The sequence below is a fragment of the Dysidea avara genome, chromosome 1 (genome assembly GCF_963678975.1).
Source record: "Dysidea avara chromosome 1, odDysAvar1.4, whole genome shotgun sequence".
In the NCBI taxonomy this organism is placed as follows: Eukaryota; Metazoa; Porifera; class Demospongiae; order Dictyoceratida; family Dysideidae; genus Dysidea; species Dysidea avara.
The window spans coordinates 31,390,186-31,414,897 of record NC_089272.1 but is presented as its reverse complement, the minus strand read 5'-3'; the positions used below and the strand labels follow the sequence as shown (position 1 = coordinate 31,414,897).

At 37.5% G+C, this 24,712-nt stretch overlaps 1 protein-coding gene across 1 annotated transcript in view; it reads left to right on the top strand.

Annotated features, from left to right (window-relative positions):
* Positions 1-24,712, top strand: part of LOC136261610 (sushi domain-containing protein 2-like) — a 67,185-nt gene that overhangs the window by 17,846 nt on the left and 24,627 nt on the right. The window contains exons 2-5 of the mRNA XM_066055640.1: positions 885-1,439; positions 8,537-8,803; positions 19,221-19,836; positions 23,976-24,211. Coding sequence (XP_065911712.1) covers positions 885-1,439; positions 8,537-8,803; positions 19,221-19,836; positions 23,976-24,211 — 1,674 coding nt within the window. The remainder of the gene's footprint in view (positions 1-884; positions 1,440-8,536; positions 8,804-19,220; positions 19,837-23,975; positions 24,212-24,712) is intronic.

Sequence of the window (24,712 nt, the reverse complement as noted above, 5' to 3'; positions counted from 1 at the left end):
ATATATACAGTCCAAAAATTTAGACTTGCTACTGTATGTATCACCAGAATCAATTAATATTACACCTCTTTTTTTGTTGTTGCTAAACCACTTGAAATAGCCACACCTTCAAATACATTAAGCACTTTTAAAACGAATTATTGTTACATTGGTTTGTTGTGGCTTCAAATCTTTCTGCAACAACTTTAAATAGTAACATTCAATTGTGAGTCAGTGTTGAGGAGTAATCCTTGCTATCACATACCATCATAGCTAAATAGCTAGATAATACGCTGGTGTTATCCCCAGAGCAGAACACCCTTAAATTCTGAGTCTGCCACTGATCACACTCAACTCTACGTTAAAATGTTCTATAACACATTATAACTAAACCTACAAATCTACAATATACAAATAGAACTTAGCTGCACTACTATTTTGGATCTGATCACATTAATTTTGTTCTTCAACGTACTGTTATGTAATTATTAGAGTTTGCAGTTTGGCCAGTATAGACCTTAATATATTACAGTATACAATAAATACTTCCTTGTGATGCTATGTATCCTTGGTTAGTAATTTTAAAATAGTATGATTTGAGACTGTTGTAAGGAATGAAGAAATCACCTCAGTGCAAAATTTCCAGTTTACTGTACCTGTGTGGAAGTTTAATGTGGTATTATACTCTCACAAAATGGCTATTTTCAACATAAAACTTTTTGTTCTGTCAGATAGACATGCAAGCACACACATAACTTTCCCACAGGGAATTAGATGCTTGACCAGCAATTGGCTGAAGGCCATGGCCACCTGTAAGGCTTGCATCTATTTAAAATATTTGTACAGGCCATGACACAGTGACAATCGGATGTCATGACATTAATTCTTGTTTATTTTCATTGTAGATCTAATTGAAAACACTGATATAACCTTTGTGATTGATACTTCTGGAAGTGTCAGCTTAACAAGCTACCAATATGTCAGGGAATTCATTGAGGATTTTGTTTTGGAAATGAACATTGGACCAGAAAGTAGCAGAGTAGCAGTGATAATTTTCAATGATATGGCTTTTCTACACTTTCCTCTACATCGATACACAGATAAAAGTTCGCTGATTACAGCTATTCGAAACATACCATATTATGGTGGAGGAACTAACATTCCTCTTGCTCTAGATCTTTTAAGAGCATCAGCCTTGAATGGTACACTAGGTGTCCGCAACAGCAGTAGACAAATTGCAATCTTTCTTACTGATGGCCAAGGTGGTGATATAAGACCTGCAACTACACAGCTTGCTGAAACTAACATATTTCAATTATTCTCAGTTGGAGTAGACAATGCTCAACTAGATCAGCTGAATTTTATAGCATTAAATAACACTAAATCTGTTTATTTTCACTCTGATTTCTCTGAAACCTCATTGGTCATAATTGCACGTGAAATTATTGAGACATTGAAAGGTGAGGCAATTAGCAGTGTGTAAAACACATTATGCATTCATTTTCACAAGGTCAACTATTTTCAGCATATTTACATTAGAGAGTAGACTACTTTAGATTAATTCCTTTCAGACTTTGCAAGAGCACCATTATAATAGTAACTGCATGGTTAGTCATTACAAGGGCTAAAAAGGGGCTAGTTGTAGAGAAAAGGTTAGTTGTAAGTAAATTTGAGCTATTTGAACCTTGGCTTGTGACTACTGTAATCATAGATCAGTTTTGACCCCTTCAGTTCAGTATACCATACTTTCAGATCACCTTTTCTCTAAAATTGTTGCCAGATTGTCACAGCTATTTCTGTAGGAGCATGTTCCCAAATTCCCTAGTTGGAGCATACTATACTGAGAATTCCCTTCAGCCTGTCCACTGGCATTTTGCCACACAATCTGTACTTGTGTTTTACCACACAAGCCATGTTTGGTAGTTTGTTTACTGATTATTTGTTTATTCTGCTAACTAAAAGTCACTTTTATGTAATATTTGACTACAAGCCATTGGACAATGCTGTAGTTTTTTCACAGTGAATATTTTATGATCTACTTATGCACATTGCAACTAGCATTAATCTTGTGATATGTAATATTGTTTTTTTTATGTATGTATTTATTCTTTTTACAATAAGAGATGTACCAATATGAATTTTAAGTTGTACCGATATCTGATTTATTGTATTTGTACCTTAAAGAGTCAATGCCAATTATACTAATCCAATACTTTTATACATAAATAAAACCACAGGTGCACTGCATACCGATGTGACAATACTGTATGGTGGGGTTTTTTGAGAGACACACATTTTGCTGAATATGTTCTGGTGTGATTTTTCAATATGGGAAAACAGAAGTGATATACTGTAACGTTAAATAAAATACCTGGTTACTCTGGCTTCTATACACTATCCAGACAACCAATTAGACAATGCAATTAATTTTAATGCATGCTCTCATAAAGTACAGTACTTGTCCAGATTACTCCACATTTTGATGAGTTATCAAGGTGGCTGTATAGCAGATAATTTAGTTTATCCTGTAGTGCCATTCTTTATTTTCTTAAACTGTAACAACTCAGACAGTTGTAGATGAATCTGCTGTACTAGTATGTTTGAAGGGTTTTCCTCGTGGTACCAGTCCCAGTGCCTCTGGTTTACGGGCACAACACCTTCTTGATGCAGTCAGTGGCCACACTGCACCTTCTGCTAAACTTTGCCTTACCACCCTCACTCGTCTGATGAACTTTTTGCTTTCTGGAAAAGCTTCTCCATCGCTTGCCCCTTGGTTGTGTGGTGCCCCTTTAACAGCTCTTCTGAAAAAGAATGGGGGTGTTCGCCCTATTGCAGTTGGTGAAATTCTTTGTCGCCTTGCCAGTCGTCTGTGCTGTCAGTTTGCTCGTCCCTTTCTCTCTGACTTTTTCCTACTTTATGGTCAAGTGGGTGTTGGTATCCCAGGTGGTCTTGAGGCAGCTATCCATGCTGTCCATCATTCTCTTTCCCAATTTGGCAATGACGAATCTCTGGCTCTACTCAAAATAGACATGAAGAATGCATTTAATGAATGTAATCGCTCAGCTTTTCTTGATGGTGTGTGTAAAGAGTTTCCAGAGATTTCCCCCTGGGTGTATTGGTGCTACAGTCAACCTGCTGAGCTGAGGTTTGGCCACAGGTGTATTCTTGCTTCCACAGTCCAACAGGGAGATCCTCTTGGTCCCTTACTTTTTTCTTTGGTGTTGGTGCAATTTCTTTGTTCCATCTCTTTTAGTGAAACATGTCTTCTTAACCTGTGGTATTTAGATGATGGCACATTTATAGGTACTAGATCTTGTCTTCACGCATTACTTTCACATTTTACTGAGTCAGATCCCAGTTTTGGTCTTTACATCAACCTATCCAAGTGTGAACTATACTGGCCTTCTGGTGACAGTTCTTTTCCTAACTTCCATCCTGCCATCAAGCGTATCAACCCCAAGAACAGTGGTTTGAAGCTTCTTGGATCTCCTATTTGGGGACTTCCACAGTTTTACGATGCTTTTTTGTCTGTTCAATTTGATAAAATAGTTGTAATTCAGGATAAATTGGTTGACCTCGAGGACCCTCAAGTAGAGCTGCATCTGCTTAGGAGCTGTCTTAGCGTTTGCAAGGTCACTCACCTTTTACGTTGTGTGCCATCTTCCTCTTTGGGCTCCTTTCCCTCACATTTTGACCATAGGTTGTGTGAATGTCTTAGTAGAATTTTGTGTTGTGGAATTTCTAATAGTAGTTGGACACAAGCCACCTTGCCATTTAGGTTAGGAGGCTTGGGCGGCCTACGTGAATCTGAGCGTTCTGCTGCTCCTACATTTGTGGGGTCCTGTAATTCTGCCCGTATTTTAGTGTCACGTCTAGTGGAAACTTTTGATGTTTTTATGCCATTTCCCGGGGAGGATTGTTCCCTCGCTTTCTTTGAAGATATGTCTGTTTCTGTGTTGCATAACTCCTCTCAAACTGACCTTCAAGCCATTTTAGATGATTCACTTTTTAAACAGCTTGTAAGCAGTTCCACTATTCGTGATCAAGCACGTCTGCGTGCTTTATCACATTCTTCTGGCACCAGCAGTGGTTGGCTTAAAGCACTTCCACAGCCTGCTTTGGGTCTAGCTATTCCTCCTTTACTATAGCTTTACGTTTGTGGCTTGGCATTCCTTTGTTCCCTTCTTTACCACTCTGTACTTGTCTATCTGTCATTGACCAGTTTGGTGATCATTTTCTGGGGTGCTCTCATGGTCCCTTGAGGATCCAGCGTCATAATGCTTTAGTCTCTACTGTACACCATGCCTTGCTCCAAGATCACCCTGGTGTTCTTAGGGAGCAGGGCATTTCATCTGACCAATCTCGTCCTGGCGACATATACCACCCTGATTTTCATCTTGGTCATCCTATCTCTCCGTCAGAAGTACCACTCAGTCTGCTGTCATATCTTCTGCTTCTTCTCAGGCTGGGGTGGCCGCTGCTGTTGGTGAGATAGCTAAGGACACTCAATACCAGGACATTGTGAATGATAATGGAGGAGATTTTATCCCTCTTGTATGTGAGACCTTTGGTGTTTGGTCACCATATGCCCTATCAATTTTAGGATCCATAGCTGACAGAACAACAGTTAGGAACGGTTTACCTCGAAAGTTTGCTAGGCGCCAACTTCTCCAGCAACTGTCTGTGACTTTGTGGAGGTACAATGCAAAAATGATACTCCGCCAGTATTCGCTTACTGCTGAGGACGAATTTCCTGACTTTGACATTGGTTAAGTTAAGTACGTAGCTAGTAATAGGTATATAGTTAGGTAATAAGTAGTAGTATGGTGTAGTTTTCAGTATGTATGTGTGTTACTTTTATTTTATTTTTAGGGGAAAAAACTCAGACAACCTTGGTAAGAATATTCAAGCAAAGTGCTCACTTACATAATTAATATGGCTTCTTGTAATTTAGCATTTTATACAGTAGCTAGCATACCAATTAATAGAAAGGTTTTCTAATTGTTAACAAAAAGGCTTTAAATAATTCTGCAAATAATGATACTCACACTTGCCATGCAAGCTATTGGTAGCAATATTGGTTCTCAGTGTTTGTGCTGAATACCAATACAGTAGAAATTGCCATACCAGTAACCACTCCAATCATTGCAGAGGCAGAGGAAGGTGAAAAGGTGGGGGGAGGGCCTCAAAATTATTTGAGTGGACACTTGTATGGAAGCTGGAGGCTGCAGTGATGTGCTAAGTATACTCAGCATGCATGCTAGCATGCTCCTTTTAGGGTCTGTGGGAAACTAGAAAGATTTTGAAAAATAGGTGCTACGAGATTGAATCTAGTGGCACTTTTGCAGAAGTATTGTAAATTAAAGTCTTTCAAAAAAAAACATATATACAATGAATCCTTCCACTATATGATATCTAATCCAAAACAGCCAAGCTGTAAAAAAGTGTGCGGCCCTGAGAAAGGCTATGGTGAAAAAAGATGTGAAATCCAAGGTGGCGGCCAAGAAATGGCTGTGATGGTAGGTTAATGGTAAAAACTTTAATAACGACAATTCAGGTGAATTTTGTGCCAAGACCAAGCGGCACCAAATTCACCTGAATTGTTGTTATTAAAATTTTTACCATTAACCTACCATCACAGCCATTTCTTGGCCGCCACCTTGGATTTCACATCTTTTTTCACCATAGCCTTTCTCAGGGCCGCACACTTTTTTACAGCTTGGCTGTTTTGGATTAGATTTCACTTCTTTTTGTATTTGTATACCCCAAAGCCGGCCTATGGCCGGCTTTAGGGCTTTTTAACCTGTCATTTTTTCTTTACTACAGGAAGAAGAAAAGCTGAAGCAGGGTGATTTCTTTGTAGCTGACCTCTCTGCAAGGTGATCCTTCTAGCTGATCTCTCTACCGGATGACTTGTTTGTAGCTGAACTCTCTACAGGGTGATTTGTTTGTAGCCGAACTCTCTACAAGGTAACTTCTTCTAGCTGATCTTTCTACAGGGTGATTTGTTTGTAGCTGAATTCTCTACAGGGCAATTTGTTTGCTGCTGAATTCTGTACATGGTAGTTTCTTTGTAGCTGAACTCTCTACAATGTAACTTCTTCTAGCTGAACTCTCTACAGGGTGACTTGTTTCTAGCTGATCTCTCTACAGGGTGACTTGTTTCTAGCTGAACTCTCTACAGGGTGGTTTGTTTCTAGCTGAACTCTCTACAAGGTAACTTCTTCTAGCTGATCTTTCTACAAGGGGATTTGTCTATAGCTGAATTCTCTACAGGGCAATTTGTTTGCTGCTGAATTCTGTACATGGTAGTTTCTTTGTAGCTGAACTCTCTGCAATGTAACTTCTTCTAGCTGAACTCTCTACAGGGTGACTTGTTTGTAGCTGAATCTTCTACAGGGTGATTTGTTTGTAGCTGAACTCTCTACAAGGTAACTTCTTCTAGCTGATCTTTCTACAGGGTGATTTGTTTGTAGCTGAATTCTCTACAGGGCGATTTGTTTGCTGCTGAACTCTCTACATGGTAATTTCTTTGTAGCTGAACTCTCTACAATGTAACTTCTTCTAGCTGAACTCTCTACAGGTGACTTGTTTCTAGCTGATCTCTCTACAGGGTGACTTGTTTCTAGCTGAACTCTCTACAGGGTGATTTGTTTGTAGCTGAACTCTCTACAAGGTAACTTTTTCTAGCTGATCTTTCTACAGGGTGATTTGTTTGTAGCTGAATTCTCTACAGGGCGATTTGTTTGCAGCTGAACTCTCTACATGGTAGTTTCTTTGTAGCTGAACTCTCTACAAAGTGACTTCTTCTAGCTGATCTATCTACAGGATAACTTGTTTCTCTCTACAGTGTGATCTGTTCATAGCGGAACTTTCTACTGGGTGATTTGTTTGCAGCTAAACTCTTTGCATGATTGTTTCTTTGTAACTGAACTCTCTACAAGGTAACTTCTTCTAGCTTATCTCTCTACAGGGCAATTTGTTTGTAGCTGAATTCTCTACAGGGTGATTTATTTGAGCTGAACTCTCTACATGATAGCTTCTTTGTAGCTGAACTCTCTGTTAGGTATCTTCTTCTAGCTGATCTGACTACAGGGTGACTTGTTTGTAGCTGAATTCCCTACAGAATAACTTGCAATGTAATATAACTGAGTAAATTATAAATGCAGCTGAATGCTTTATTAGGGTGACTGTTCTATTAGAGTATCTCGATCTCGCATTTGCTGCACGTAGTTGCCTTTCGAATCATAACTCAGTGATTTGTAATCCGATTCTTCTGTACTACTGCAAGAACTTTCTATGATGATTATTCCAGCTACATACTGATTTTTAGCTCGTTGCTCTAAGCGGTTTGCCTGGTAGACACGAAAGCTAATAGTTTTTCTATTCATAAAAATCGATCGCGTAATTTTGACACAGGTTGGGTTTTGTGTCATATCTCCATGGTCTTTATCCCGATTCCTTTCAAACCACAAAAAGGCACTCCTACGATGGTTGCTCCATCTACATATCAATTTTCAACTGATTCCTCCAAGGGGTTTACCCTGTAGGCGTGACAGACCTTCGACCTTATTTTACGAAAATAATCGATCATAACTCCGTGGATGTTCATCGGATTCCTACCAAAGTTGGTACGGAGATCCGCCTTAATGAGCCCTTTAAATGTGCCAAATTTCAGCCCAATCCAAGCACGCATTCGTGTTTTATGGTGAATTTTGCGAAGTGTGCGAAATGAAGAAGATGAAGAAGAAGAAAAAAACGAAGAAATTAAAACGAAATTTTGTTCGCTCGTATCTCGGAAATGGCTGGAGCGATTTTCTTCAAATTTGGTATGTAGACTCCCCTAACTGGGCGGCACGTCTCTAGCAAATTTGGTTCCAATCGGATAAGGGATCACAGAGTTACATAGGTGTGAAAATTGCGTTTTCTTTCTTCCTGTTAATATACTCACGGTGTGGCGCGCCGGCTTCTGGGCCGCACGACACACTATCGTGTGTCTTGATATACAGTAGCTGCCAGTTTGGATACCACGACAATATTTAATCTCAAGATATATACACTCGTGACATCACACAAGGTAATAATTGAAGGAGCTCTGCCCCTCTCATCTGAAAGTTGGTGGGCTCAAGCCCCTCTAGCCACCACCTTCCGCCGCCACTGCATTGATCATTAGTACGTCTTTAAATTGAATAACTGGATCAGTTTGTAAACCTGTAAAATGCTGAGAAACATCAATTAATCAGCTCCAAAGTGAATTTCCAAACATCTTCCAAATATCCATCTATCCAACTTTTTTTCCCCTATCTTTGGTCCATTTTCTGTTTCACCTTATTGTTAGCTACTGTAAGTTAAGTAATGTTTAAGTCTCTAGTTCCTGTTTGTTAGGTTAGGTAATCCAAAGGCTGCAGTACTTGTTGCTGTCAGACCTTCAGTACTGGACACTGTAAAGCTCTGATAACAATAACAGCAATATATGTACAGTGTAATCTATTGTAATGATTTTTACATAATTATTCCTTCAACATGTGTATAGTTTGATGCTAACTTTATTTTGTAGAAAAGTTTGTAGTTCTACAACCTCGTTTTGGAAGCATTTTAGGTGGAACAATAATCCAAGTATCTGGAAACAATGTTGAATTTCAGGATTTTTACACTTATGGCTGTCGTTTTAATGATGTAGAAGTACCAGGAGTATATGTTGCTACACTAGGTCAAGTTTTATGTGTCTCGCCACTTCTGAAACAGCCAGGAAAATATGTATTCTGCCTCAGTATTGAATCAGCAATTGCCAGTACAGTATTTTATTGTGATACATTTTATGCATGTAAGTTTCAAGGAACTGTTGTGTATGCATAATGTATGTTATTTAAATATTGCACTAGTCATAGTCAAAATATGGTTTATACTCCATGTAACCATGATTTTTGTTAATTCACTCCATCAGTCCTTCCTTGTTTCATGGATTTTGTCAGCAATACCCATTCCCTATTTTTAAACTTTCTAATATTTTTAATCTGACCGACCTACATGTATGTAATTTATTTATTTTGTGGATTAACTTCATTAGACATTTCAGTAATAGAATTTGATACTGATAATGAAAACAAACAAGATGATATGATAGAAGACATGCAGTATTAACTTGTGGTCATGCATGGTGCAATCTACCAGTGCCATAAATGATATAGTGCATTTTGTTGCATTAAGTACTGCTACAGTGCTACATTATTCAAGGAGGTGCTACTATTACATAGTAAAACTGGCTTTCCTGTAACATTAATAACTGAAAACACAACATATAGATTTACCTGAGCTCTGTGAAAGCGGTGAACTTTTGATGCTTTTGTACTGGAACAAACATGTATAAACCATATTATAAGTCATGTTAGCCCAAACCATCTCAGCAAACCAAAACCTTCATGATTCCTAATGTACAGTATTGTCATACTGTATGATGATCCCTACTCAAGCTTAAATTTACTATTTTTCCTTGTGCTTGTTGATCCCTATAAATCAGTCATGGATTATTGAACTTAAAATTCCTATTTTTTATGGCACTTGTTTGTTTACTTTTTTGTAATATGTTGTCAATGAGTTTCTGGGGTTTCGACAGAAACTCTGGGGTTTCGACAGAAACCCCCTTTTGAATTTAGCTTAGTGGCATTCTCAATACATAAGCATTGTTGTATTGATAATTTGTCATAGCAAACAACTATATACCAGTAGCATACATGCAGTTGCACTTAACTAACACCATTTATAGCTATTAAACCCTCAGCAACACTTCACTTTTCGTCTCCCACTGCATTAAAAACGATCGAGATACTCTAATAGAGCAGTCAAGCAACTACTCTAATAGAGCAATCAAAGCTACAGCTTAATTGTAGTCACTATATTTGCCTAACTATTTACAGTTTAAAACATTGAAGTTATTGTAATTGCTAACTAAAAATAGCTTAAAATTCGATCTCAAATCTCAAAATTTTCTGGAGAATTGTCATCAGATGCCTTATTTAGCTATACCAATTTTCAGAAAACCCCTTTTAAAAATCCTAGATCCACCACTGGTAACACTGGTGAACCTACTCGGTTATATCAAAAGAAAAATGACATTATACTTAATGCTTTCATCTGAACATGGGCCCCAGCTATCAATTGCTGAAAAGTGAATGGTGGCCATTACGCTTCATTTTCAGTTACAGGGGCGGATCTAGGAGTTTTTGAAAGGAGGGGGGCTAAGCTGGACAGGGATATAGGTAACTAGCCAGACATTAGAAGACACCAAACCTTCTCACAAGGCCTTAGTGGTAAGTTTCATGTAGTATCCATGGTAAAATTAACTATTTGGAATAATGACTACAGTACATTAGCGTGCTTTGACAACCTAGGGGGTCTGGAGAAATCCCTCCCTCCCCCCCAGGAAATTTTGAAAATTAGGCCCTCTGTAAAAATGAATCTGAGTGTTTTTAGCAGTTTTTCAGTGGAAAATAATGAAATTTCAGTTTATAATTAACTTTTACTTTTCCATTAAATCAAGACTGATTACAATATGCATTGAGTAGCTATCATGCATGCATGATAATCTTTCCATTTGTAGCTACCAAGCATTTAGATATAGCTAGCTATATACCATAATGCATCAGCTCCTCTTAGCCATGCTCTAATCAGCTAAATCTATGAGGCAGAAACATGTATAGCTCAGTAGTAGTGGTGTTGAACGTCACAATTATTAGTATGCATGCTCCTTAGCCTAGTGACACTTTGTTCGCCTTAATACCAATAAAGTACAAAATGCAGTGAAGGGTACTATAGCCAGGGCCGCCCAGAGAAATTAAAGGGCCCAGGGCAAAGAGTTAAAGTGGGGCCCCAGGGGCAAGGAGGTTTCCATTCTGAATCACAAATTCACCCAAGCTGTACAGTAAGTTGAAGACCAAAAAAAGGAAAAAAAAGGTTATTACATGCTCACAATGACAATAGCTACCCCTCACCAACCATATCTCCTTATTTATTAGCTGCTACACCACTCCTCTGAAGAATACTGTGACTGCTCTATTAGAATATCTAGATCTGACTGCTCTATTAGAGTATATCAATCTTTTAAACAGGTATTCAAGGGGCCCTTCATGGGGCCTCCTGGGGCCCCTTTCAGGCTGGGGCCCGGGGCAAAATCCCCAGTTTCCCCGCGTAGCTATTAGCTAGTTCACTGGCAATTCTTAGCAAAGTAATGCAACTATATTTGCATTTATGGGCTTTCTGAATTTGCTGTTGTGATAGTCAACTTATTTCTAGATCTGCCAGGTTATGAAGACTGATCTATGCTAGCTACAAATGCCAGCACCATAACCCACAGCATGGGGTCATATTATTATTATTAACACTTTACAGTGACCAGCACTGAAGGTCACTGATACAGATTTTACATTCATAGACAAAAGTGGGTGAATATATAGCTTCCTTATGAGACTGTAAATTACCAAAAGACTACAGTTTGCTAAATGGCTGAGTTGGTAGCTACATATTATATTGAAGCTGATAATTCTAACCAATTAAACCAACTAACACTTTTTAAATCATATATCATTTTAATATATAAAAGCCATGTTAATCACCTCTTATAGTCCAGGGGCGGATTTAGGGGGGGGGGGGGGGGGGGGGGGGGGCTAAGGGGGCTGTAGCCCCCCCTTTCCTTTCTAAGTTAGTACTTGGTCAATAAATCCTAAACCTTCTATGTGTATCAAAAACAGACTTATTTCAGGAACTACATGTATGCATCACTACCAACACAAATAATGTCTATGTAACTATACCTATTGTTCAACTCTGTTCTAAGAGAATATAGCTTCCTTTTCCTCAAGAGTTCCTCAAAAACAAGTTTTGATTGTGGGTTGCATCTCCAGTTACAAAAGTTGTAATTGTGGTTTTGTTTTATTCAGATGATTAGCAGTGTTTTCCACTATGGCTATAAGAGGTGATTAGTGTATTTTAAAATGAATTATATGATTCAAAAGTGTTAGTTGGTTTAATTGGTATTTATCAGCTTCAGTATAATAATGTATTATGTAGCTACTGTAGCTACCAACTCAGCCATTTAGCAAACTGTAGTCTTTTGGTAATTTGCAGTCTCATAAGGTAGCTATAGTATATTCACCCACTTTTGTCTTTGGATGTAAAATCTGTATCAGTTACCTTCTGATATGACCCCATGCTGTGGGTTATGGTGCTGGTATTTGTAGCTAGCCTATAGTTCAGTCTTCATAACCCGGCAGATATAATAAGTTGACTCACAACAACAAATTCAGAAAGCCCATAAATGCAAATATAGTTGCACTTTGCTAAGGATTGCCAGTGGACTAGCTAATAGCTACTAGTACCTTTCACTGCATTCTGCATTTCAGTACACTTTATTAGTGTTATGGCTAACAAAGTGTCACAAGGCTAAGGAGCATGCATACTAATAATAGTGATGTTCAACACCACTACTTAGCTATACATGTTTCTGCCTCGCAGATTTAGCTGATTAGAGCATGGCTAAGAGGAGCTGATGCATTATGGTATATAACTAGCTATATCTAAATGCTTGGTAGCTACAAATGAAAAGATTATCCAGAGGAGTAGCTACGATGTAGGCAAGTGAGGCAGTTGCTTCACTAAAATAATATTGGTGAATGAAGTCAGTGAACTCAGAGCTACATTAGACCTTTTAGATGCATTGAAAGCTTGCATTAACAAAGTTCATGTGTTATTTAGTTCAATTTGTAGGTGTCCACCCAGGGGAAACTCTAGGGGGTTAGCTATACTGAGGTTTAGAGAGCTTAATTTTCAAACATTTCCTGGGGAGGCATGCCCCCAGACTCCCCTAGGTTGGCATGCTAGTGTGCTTTGCACACTAATGTAATCACTATTCCAAATAGCTAATTTGACCATGGTTACTACATGAATCTTACAACTAGGGCCTTGTGAGAAGGTTTGATATCTTCTAATGTCTGGCTAGTTACCTATGTCCCTGTCCAGCTTAGCCCCCCCTTTCAAAAAATCCTAGATCCGCCCCTGTAGCCATAGTAGAAAACACTGCTAAGGCCAATGAAGCTTGATTAGCAGTTTCGCGTCATCGCCTGCATGCCTTTTTATATACCCGCATGGAATTTCATTATTGGTATTTCAGATCGAAATACTCTAATAAAGCAGTCACTTTTACTCTAATAGAGCAATCAGCTATACTCTAATGGAAAAATCACTTGTTTAGGAGTAACAGAAATAGCTGAATATTCTTATATGGATTAGTAACGTACTTTAGCTATTTAGTGCAAGAATAATCAATGTAGATTTCACCGTTTTTTGGCAGAAATCTTCATGTTTGGGATGTGTGTTGTGCTTTTGGAAAATAATGAATAATAACCGCCAGCCCGCATCAAATTTTCAAAAATCTGAGTGAGAAACTGGTAATCAAGTTTCATTGGCCTAATTATCTGAATAAAAAATCCCACAATTAAAGATATGCAACCCACAATCGAAACTTGTTTTTTGAAGAACTCTTGACGAAAAGGAAGCTGCTATACTCTCCTGGAACAGAGTTGAACAATAGATATAGTTACATAGACATTATTTGTTGGTAGTGATGCATAGTTCCTGAAATAAGTCTGCTTTTGATACACATACAGTAGTTAGAAGATTTAGGGTTTTATTAGCCAAGTATCAACATAGAAAGGAAAGGGGGGGGGGGGGGGGGGGAGCTACATCCCCCTTAGCCTCCCCCCACCCTAAATCTGCCCCTGAGCTATGTTCAGCCTGTTACACAGTATTACAAATGAAGAACAGCTCTAGAAGGGAAAAGGTAAGTGAATACTAATTGCCTACAAGAGACCAATTGCATTACTGTGCGTCTCATTGTGGTTGTAAACAAGTCTCCCATTGAGCCAAGCATCTTAACAATAAGACACATGCTAGCAAGATTCTGGGTAAATAAGAGGCCTCAATGCATCAAAGTAAATTCTACATACCGTTGTCTACTACGTTATAGTTAAAACACTGCCACAAGTGCAAAATGGGAAAAAATAGCACGAGGGCATGGGTGAGAGACTAATACAGCATGAGGTGAAGCAGAGTGCTGTATTTAGCTCGAGATCATGCCAATTCTATTTTCCCATGTTGCATGAGCATGGTAGTGATTTAACTGGTTTAAAGTTACGGGATAGTGAGCAACTTTCGAAAAAACGTAATTAAGGTGGGCTTGGTGTTGTTGTGTTGTGTATCAGCTTGTTGGGAGAATAATAGTGTGCTGACTGGACAGTTACAAGGTACAGTACTGGTGTGATCAATGCAAACACATATAACAGTACAAATCAAGACACACAGTAGTGTGTCGTGCGGCCAAAGAAGCCAACACACAGCAGCCATGAGTACATTAACAGGAAGAAAGAAAACACGATTTTCCCACTTCCGTAGCTCTGTGCTGCCTTTATGAAACAAGACGAGTTTTGCTGTGGACATGCCCGCCAATGTCAGTACTGCACATATCAAATTTGAGAAAAATCATATCATGCTTTCCCGAGATATGCGACTTCAAAAATTGTGACTGGATTTTGGAAAAAAAATCCAATTTGAGATAAACGGTTTTAAAGAATTCAAGTCATCATAACTTGCCAAGGATAGCAAGCATGTTGCACAAAATCTATTACCTTTGAGGCCACTTCTAGTACTTGTAGCTGCTTGTAGAGTTTCCCGGGGTGGAGGGTAGGGGTGGTGGGGTGGGCAAGGGATAGACTTCAAAATGGAGGCAGACCACAATTGGAGTCCAGAAAAGAGATTACAGGGCTGTGCTGGCTCCTTAGTGGCTGATATGTAGCAAAATCAACACAAAAACGTCTGGCCAACATTATCAGGCTGTCCACCAGTAAACCACTGATTCTTGCCAAGTCAGGTCCTTCACAAGGCAGGAAACCACCATTTAAGCTCTACACACCACCCAGAAAAGATGTCTGTTGAAACCAGCCTTGAGTAGTTAGAGTAGTACTGAGGGTCAAAACTAGTAGTACGATAGTGTAGCTATCCACTGGAGGTGTTAGTTTGATTTTGCCTGATGTGCGATTTGGATTGGTTTTGTAAAATCTGGTCACAATTGGCTTAGTTTCTTCGTGTTATTTTTTCTTATTTTTCTTCCTTTTTTTGCACACTTACAAAAACTGCCATAAAATGCGAACGCCATATCCGATTGCCTTGAAATTTGGCACACAGAAGGGGGGAGGGGGGATATAAAGGTGCATCGTGGTACCACGTTTGGCTGAAATACAATAAACAGTGAAGGAGTTATTAGCGATTATTCACAAAAAACGACACCAATACGTTGTCACGCCTATAGGGTAAACTGCTTAGGCCACTCCAAGAAAATTCCTTGTTTCCCATTTCATTGACCTCAAGAATACATGCGGGCGGGTGGTTCATTATCCATTATTCATTATAGATATTTCCACTAATTTTCGAAATTCATAACTAACTTATGCACTTGTCAATTTCATGCCCCACCCCCGGGGGTCCCCACACCCCAGGTGGGGATTTGACATTGGTTCTTGTCCCAACCCCTGGGGCAATTGACAGTTGTCCACTTCACTGACCGATTTTCGTAGTAGTTGCATTTCTAAACAATAAAATCATACTCGCTATAATTTTGCTAGCTGCAGGTGCAAACCAGGTTACTTAACCAAAATCCAAGGTGTTGTCAAATCCCCTACTAAAGGGGTGGGGATATAGTGGGGATTTGACAGCCGATTTTGCCCCAGGGGTGGGGAATTTGACACCAAGATTTGTCAAATCCCCTGTATTCCCCCACCCCCCCGGGGTGGGGGGGGGGGGGGGGTGGGGCATGAAATTAACAAGTGCATTACAGGTAAGAATACCTCGGAAATATTTAAACTAAGAACCTGAACAGTAAAAAGCTAGCTAGATGGGCTTTCCGAATGCTAAACTAGTTACTGCTATGCAATCACAGGATAAATAATGAATAAAATGTTCAGTTGACAGCAATAATGATTGACCATGTGGGAAGAGAATCCCAGTCTGCATGCAGGCGGGAAATGGGAAACAATGAATTTTCTTGGAGTGGCCTTATGAGAAGAAGCTGAAAATCGGTGAGTGAATAGGTTAACTATTGAACCTCAAACCTTTTGTGGTTTGAAAGAAATTGAGCTAAAAACCACGACGATACAATGAAAAAACCAATAGTGTGTAACAATTATGCAATCGAGATTAGCTAATAAAAATGACTACTTAACACGCCTACCAGAAAAACCACTTGGAGTAATGCCTTGAAAATCGCTGTACAGATGGAGTAATCATCTTAGAAAAGCTCTTCAATGGTGTAGAAGAACCAGACTAAAAGCCACAGAGTTATACCATGAAATCCAACTTGGTGTAGCAAGTGCATGACCAAGATACTCTAATAGAGCAGTCACCCCAAAGAGAGCTCAGCTAGAAACAAGTAACCTGTACAGAGATCAGCAACAGTACAAACAAATCACCCTGTAGAGAGATCAGCTAGAAACAAGTCTCCCTGTAGACATATCAGCTAAATACAAGTTACCCCATAAATATCAGCTACAAACAAATCACCCAGTAGAAATGAAATATATATGTGCTGGAAACAAATCACCATGTAGAGAGATCAGTTAGGAACAATTCCTTTTTCTCTGTATTTAATAATAATAATAATAATAAGTCACCTTGTAGAGAGATCAGCTACAAACAAATCACCCTGTAGAAAGATCAGCTGAAATCAAGTCACCCTGTAGAGAAACAAATTACCCTATAGAGAGATCAGCTACAAACAAATCACCCTGTAGAAATATGTGCTGGAAGCAAATCACCATGTAGAGAGTTCAGCTAGAAAAAAGTCACCCTGAAAAGAGTTCAACTACAAACAATGAAAGTTTCAGTTGCAGTTCAGATATGTGAAAAGTCACCTCATTACTTATGTGAATCATTCAATTTATTCAGTGTCAAACATACAAATATTTAATCAGACAAAAAGCTATACACACAATTGCTTCTTTTGCTCCACAATTTCTGCAGTAAAGAAAAACAAAATTAAAGGAAGCACCAAAGCCAGTTTATGGCCAGCTTTGTGGCTTTGCAATACAAAATGAGGTGATACTGTATCTAAACCAAAACAGCCAAGCTGTAAAAAAAATAGTGCGGCCCCCAAAAAGGCCAGGACGAAAAAAGATGTGAAATCAAAGGTGGTGGGAGGCCAAGAAATGGCTGTGATGGTAGGTTAATGGCAAAAATTTTAATTATGACAATTCAGGTGAATTTGGTGCCGAATCCTAGTGAAACTTGGAGGAGGCAACGCAAATTTACCTGAATTGTCGTTATTAAAATTTTTGCCATCATCCTACCATCACAGCTATTTCTTGGCCGCCACCTTTGATTTAACATTTTTTTTTCACCCTGGATTTTTTGGGGCCGCACTCTTTTTTTACAGCTTGGCTGTTTTGGTTTAGATAACATAGAAACAACCCACTTAGCAACTGGTGCACCTATAACTGCTTGTGTAATTTTGCTCATTATATTAATGGCAATATTTTCCTGAACCAAAAATCAGGACTGTCAAACAAGTTGTTAATATTTTGTATAAACAAACTACTAGCTTGGCTTCTTGTCTAGGTCCTGATGGAGCCATTTGTAAGAAATAATGTTTCTAGTGCTTGTGATATGAATTTAAAAATTAATTCTGTGACCACAGTGTCTTGTTTTTTGGCCATATTGTTACCATATTCTGAATCAACAACTATACACATTATTCACAAATTCTCTTGTCAGTCCCTCACAAGTAACGTTCTTCAAACCTTAGAATTGTTAGTAAGTTCTCATGGTTCTTCATTGGTCAGATTTTTGGTTCATAGTTTTCACTAATTGGCATGGGGACAACTCATGTTTCCATGACAACATTTGAGTTACATGTCAATTAATGAGAAGTTGAGAATGCGTAAATACTTGATAACATCAAATGGATTAAGGACAATCAAAACCCTAAATCATGAAAAATGATTAATAGTGTACATGTGGGTTTACGATATCCTGTAACCTTAAAGTGCTTTCTTGTCATCTTTGTTCGGAGCGTTCATTTTGTAGACTTGAACTGTACTGGTTTTCAGTCATCAGACAATCGGTAAGTGTCATAGTACAATTTTGGTCATAAAAGTAAACAGATAACATCATTTTGGCTACTTCTAGAAATTAAAAATACTACACATGTGATCAACACGTGTTTTGCATATGTAATGCTGTATTTTAGTGCTGTATGGAAATAATAGCACTTTTATTTGTTTCATCTTTGCCCACGCAAGTGTTTTAAATACCTTTATTACATGCTCACTTGCAGTGTTGGGGCAATTACTTTTTAAAATTAACCCGTTACATATTAAATATTACTTGCAACAGAACCATTTAGTTACAGTTACATATTACTCATAAAATAAAAATAACTATAGTATTATTACATATACATTACTTTGTGTCCATAGTCATAAGCTGTCACGTGTGCAACTACTACCTTATCACGTGACATGATTGCGCTGTGTAACCGTTGGTTATAAGTAAGAAGCCTGTGAATAAGCTTCATTCAGTAGGCTCCACTACTTCGTTGTGGCTAGGCGTTACTCAACGGATCAGTAACGAGATTAATAACTTCGTTACTTTAAGTAATAATATTACTCAATATTAGACTTGTTGGTAACAGTAACTTCATTACTTATGTAACGCATTACATTTGTAAGTAAAGTAGCTTAAGTTATATTACCTGTTTTTGTAGCGTATTTCATTATATTACTTTATTACCACAAAAGTAATAATTATTATGTAACGCGTTACATAAGTAATGCGTTACATAAGTAATGCGTTACATAAGTAATGCGTTACATAAGTAATGCGTAACCCCCAACACTGCTCACTTGTACAAAATATGAAATCCAGTATATCCTTTCCTAGAGTTAGTCTAATTCAAACTGATCAATCATATAATTATGATCATTATTAACAATAAACTAAACAACTCATCAATCAATACCAGCTAGGTGCCTGGATTTTACAAAGTAACATAGCATCAACATATTCGAGTTTTTAATGTTGTGTACATGCATAAAAGTGTTTGGTTAATCCAGGATCCCCTCTAACTCATTTATGAACTTTTTGCATACAGTATGTTTGGTAATGCTTTCTTTGTCTTTAATGTTGTATGTTTTCTTGATTAGTGTCTATCATAGAAATGAATGAAGTTGAACATGATACAGCTGATATTCTTTTGCTACCTGGCAATCAAACAACCATTCGATGGTCTCCCAGATCAATCATTCCTGAAATTTTGCAGGACAGTTTGTTACCAACTGAATCATTTGGGGTTGATATATCATTATATGAACTAGACCTTACTGCTGAATCCTATAGTGTCATTGTAAGCCTTGCCACAAATGTCCCAAATACTGGTATGTATGAACTCACACTACCACAGTTTAACCTAGTACAAGATTATGCTGCTGGTGTTATTGGTATCAGTCTTTCTGAACAATTTAACATTAGAACAACTCGTAGCACATCACTAATAACTGCTGGGATTAATTTGTTAAAAGGAGCTGTAAAATTTAGTGGTGCTTTATATCTTGGAATTTCATTGGCTAGTAGATTGGCATGTTCAGCATGGGTCAGCTCACAACCCGATGATATCGGAGAAAGAATAAGAAACAGATTGCCCCCTTGTCCACCAAATAGGGAACTAGCTTTGATTGATTCTGACTTTATGGAGGATAATAGAGCTATATCCTACTTTCATCCTGGAGCAAATTCATGCTTCCGGCAAAGAGTATTTACCAGGTAAGTCAGTATTTGAGTGCATCTATGGTCTCCTGTTTGTTGTAGGGGAAATTTAAGTATTATATGATTCTCCAATCATACAAGTATACAGTCTCTATACAAGTGTACAGTCTGTGTACAATTATGTACTGTATGTAATTTAAGGAGTTTTACATTATTCATGTGAATGGTTTAACCCAAAATTATTACGATATAAATGTATCACTTAATGCAAACTTAATGTCCACTTAATGGTATCCGTAACTTAAATTTGTGTGCATTGTCACTTTCAATGGAGATATCTAATATTATATAATAAAATACTACACTATGATTACCTACCTATATGAAGGATTGATGGTGATTGTATTATTATAGCATTATCAATGCCAAAACAGCCAAGCTATGAAAAAGATACAGCCTTCTGATTTTTCGAAAGTTTGAAATCAATGGTGGCAGCCAAGAAATGGCTGCAATGTACAGCCATTTTGAAAACTTACACATGAACATTAAGATCATTATGGCTATTTTTTTTGTCATTTTTTGTGACCACCTAATTTCCGCTTTTTAAAATCCAGGTGTTTGAAGGCTGCACCTGTTTATATATACAACTTTCTGTTTTGCATAGATTTTACTTTTTTTGTTTTACTGTACAAGCCTGGACATAGGCAGCTTTGGGACTTGTTTTTACCCACATTTTTTCTTATCTACAGACACAATGATACCTGATCATTGAAGGTCATCAGAAGTTACAATGCATGTTTTTTGCAATCCTTTATAAGTGCACAATTATATTTTTTTGAGGGATTTTAATGCAACATGCAAAGAATTGTCTGCGATTTCCATTATTGGATGTTATAACTTGCCAATGGTTGAAACTATACATTATAGGCTGGTCTGTAAATGTGGTTTAAGTGAGCAGGAACCAACACAATTGTAGTTTAGACTTTTCAATATCATCACTCTACTCTAACAGAACAGTCAGTGATTGTTTGCAGTTGTATAGATTTAAGTACCATATTGTAATTTACTTTTGTTTCATTGTAAAATTAATTTTCATGCAAATAAAACACAAACTTTTAAATTATACCATTTAATGGATGTGGAAGGATTGTTTTTGGATTCAATATAAGACAAGTCACTATTAAATTTTCTGTTGGTAGAATGTCCCTATAAAGACCCCAAAATTTCAATTAAGTATGTGTTGCATTCTAATACCGCATTCTGATAGAGGTTAAAGAACTCTCATACTGTTAATTCTAAAAGTATGACTCCTCTGACCACTAAACCAAGTGTTCAAGTTTGACAATCATAGTACATGCAGGGTTCATACTTTTGGTAAAGAACATACTTTTGAATTTACAGTGAAGTTGACTACCCAACTATGTATTTGGCTGAAGTTAACAAAACCAGGCTTCCACGCACATTCAATTTTATAAATTTGATAGACCATTATAATCATGCGATGACACATGCATGGGGCTGGTACATGTGAATGGCCATGCTTGTGTCCATATTGCAGGGCAATTGCATTCTCCATGCATGGCTGTACCTTTTCCCATGCGTAGCTCCATTGACAAATTGCACAGTGCCACTTGCAAAATGTTACTCAAGTGTGAAGTTACAAGTGGTGGACTGTGCCATACAGTATCTCTAAGATCACATATCTTGTCATCATGTGGCATATGTATATATATATATATATATATATATATATATATATATGTATATTTAGATAGTGTATGGCTTATGTTAAAAGGTAGCTGTACAAGTTACAGCTCCTTACTAGGGACCCGCCTGTTATGCTCAAAATTTTACCTATTGTACTATGCTGCACTGCTCAAAATTTTTACCTATTATGCTCAAATTATGCTCAAGCTTTATGCCTCATTTCCCATGTTTTGCTAATAAATTTGCAATTAATTTATGGGCACATAATAAGTGGCCGAAGCACATCTTTCCTCTTCAAAACTGCATGTGACAGAACAGATCGATATACTCTAATAGAACAGTCAGCTGCTTGGTTGTTCTATTAGAGTTATTGACTGTTCTATTAGAGTATACATGTATCGATCTTTTTCTGTGATATGCAGTTTGACCATCAAGGATTTGCAGTATGGCTAAAATATTCTTCCTATTATGCTAGCATTATGCTCAATGCTTTCAGGCACCTATTATGCTCATAATTATGCCAGCATAATCGGCGGGTCCCTACAGTCCTTACGCTTTCTGTAAATGCAATAATAATCGATTTTGTTTGTACATACACTAGTGTTGTTCCAGTTCTCAGTACTGGACCTAAAAGTAATTCCAGTACCAGTAATTTTATTTTAGTTCCAGTTCTAGAACTAGAACTGGAACTGGAACAATAATTTTACTTTTCTCAATACTGGAACTGGAACTAGAACAATCATTAATTTTCCTAAATACTGGAACTAGAACTGGAACTAAAATGAAAATTTATCAAGTACTGGAACTGAAATTGGTCATAATCATTTAATTATTATCAATAAAAATAGCAAATACGATGCCCTTTACACGGCTACAGTTAGTGTGCTGATAAAAGCAAAAACTGATAAGTATTCAGTAGAATGATGCAAAAGGTTATATAGCTAGAAACACTGGGCTAAACTGAAGGACTGGACAACTGGACTCATGCCTTATATTAATATTTAGGCTTGGAGAAACCATTACATTGTTAGAGTTAATTCTTTCTTATTTCTGAGGACAATTTTGGCTTTTAATTTCCATGCTTTTGAGATATTGAACTTAGTTATACTGCTATAAAAGAAATGATATTGCTACACATGTATAGAATATGCAAATGAACCTATCAACTTTGCCCACCTGCATTGCTTGTTCATTTTTCTAGGGTTGTTTACAAATAACAACTTGTGTTAATGTTTTGAGCAGGAATTGTTTGCAAGTCAATCTTGAAACACGTGCAAAATAGCTGTTAAAAATTGAAGTATTAAATACTTCCATTTACAGTTAAACTCTTAGCTCTGTGTGTGCGTGTACGTCCACCATCTTTCTTGTTCTTAACATTTAATATTATAGTAGTGACATGCATCCTCTAACACAAGCTATGGGCATTCGAGTAAGCAAAATTAAATAGCTGTAGTTTATCTGTCGATCTTGCTTTTCCATATACAAGCTGTAAGTTGACAGGTCCACCTACATGTATAGTCTAAATTTAGTGCCGCTGTGGACAAAGTACTGTAGTTACAGCCAGTTTCCTACATGCTTGCAATAAAAAGAAAGAAACTTGTCCAGTCCATGGTCTATCCACTAGTCCAGTCCATGGCTTGTCCACTGGTCTAGTCCATGATCCAGTCCAGTGATTGTATACACCCAATGCAACACTGAAGTGAAACCAATAATTCTCACTACCTAGGTGTTTCTGTCACTCTGAAATGTGTTTATATCTAGTTTAATGTTTGATAATTAACTTTCAAATCATCCCTCATAATCAAAGCCTTGGAGCATCAATGCCTTGCATGTATAATTAGTTTTGTAGTATTTACTCTGCCTAGATACATAGCACAATCAAATCAAAACCCATAGTATAGCACACACTGTGCATTGTTTTAGAAATGGAGCACTAACTAATCATGCAGAACTAAAAACAGAACTGTAATCTTAAAGGTTGTAGTTCTAGAACTAGAACTGGAACTGTAATTCTAAAAGCTATGGTTCCAGAACTGGAACTATAATTCTAAAGGTTATGGTTCCAGAACTGGAACTGGTCAGGAACTGTAATTCTAACAGTTATAGTTCTAGACTAGAATTGGAACTGTAATTCCAAAGGTTTATGATTCTAGAACTGGAACTGGAGCTGTAATTCCAAAGGCTTCTGATTCTAGAACTGGAACTGAAATAACAAGTTGGTACTGGAACAACACTAACATACACTTGTAGTCTCTAATATTATTTGAGGTGAAAGTGACCAAGACAACCATTATTTTCAGTGCCACAGTTTGTGAAATTTGTCTAAACTACAAATGCTTTCAGACACTAAGTATATAAGTTAAGATTCCATTTGGCATTTACTAGCTGCAATGTTTATCTTATCAATAGTGTGGATCAGTCTTTGTATAAATTTAAATACTTAGCTATTGTAGAGTATTTCTGTAATCCTACTTCTTTTGCCAAACTAGTGAAAACAGTGAATCAGGACAACAATGCTGTTACAATCAAAATGGAGTTCTAATAGTTGGACCAAACTCTGGTGGCACCGTAGATTTATATTCTCCTGAACTGAATGTGTGGAAACATTTCTCCCATGATGTACTTCCTTTCATCATTTGCTGTAAAGGATTGTTTGCTGACTGTAGTGCTTACTATGAAAAGCGTCCCTCAGATGACGGTCAGGACTACGACTTCAACCCACCTGGTAACCTTTAATGTGCATGTGTGTCATGTTTATTGCATTTCATACTGCAAGCAAGTGCATGAAATCAGTATATACAAAATCTGTTCAAAAATATACACGTAGTTAAATGCATGTTATCTTTTTCCTGTAGAAGAAAAAGACAATTAAGTAAAATGGAAGATTCATAGCTAGTCCTCTAGCCAGCTTTGGTGTATGCGATTACGAAAAGAAAATTAATGATATCTAAGCTAAAACAACCAATATGCAAGAAAAGAAGGTGGCCCTCCAAAAAACACTGCTACAGGGTAAAAAAAGATGTAAAATCAAAGGTGGTAGCCAAGAAATGGCTACAATGATGTTTATGCATATCACTTTTAATGATCACACTCAATAAAAATTATTGGCGTTAACATCATTGCAATGATTGGTGAATAAGCTATAACTAGTTTTCACCTTAGCCCAATGTTTTTCAGCTCATAGGATAGCGAGAATAACAAATCACTCTCAATCTGAGTGATTTTC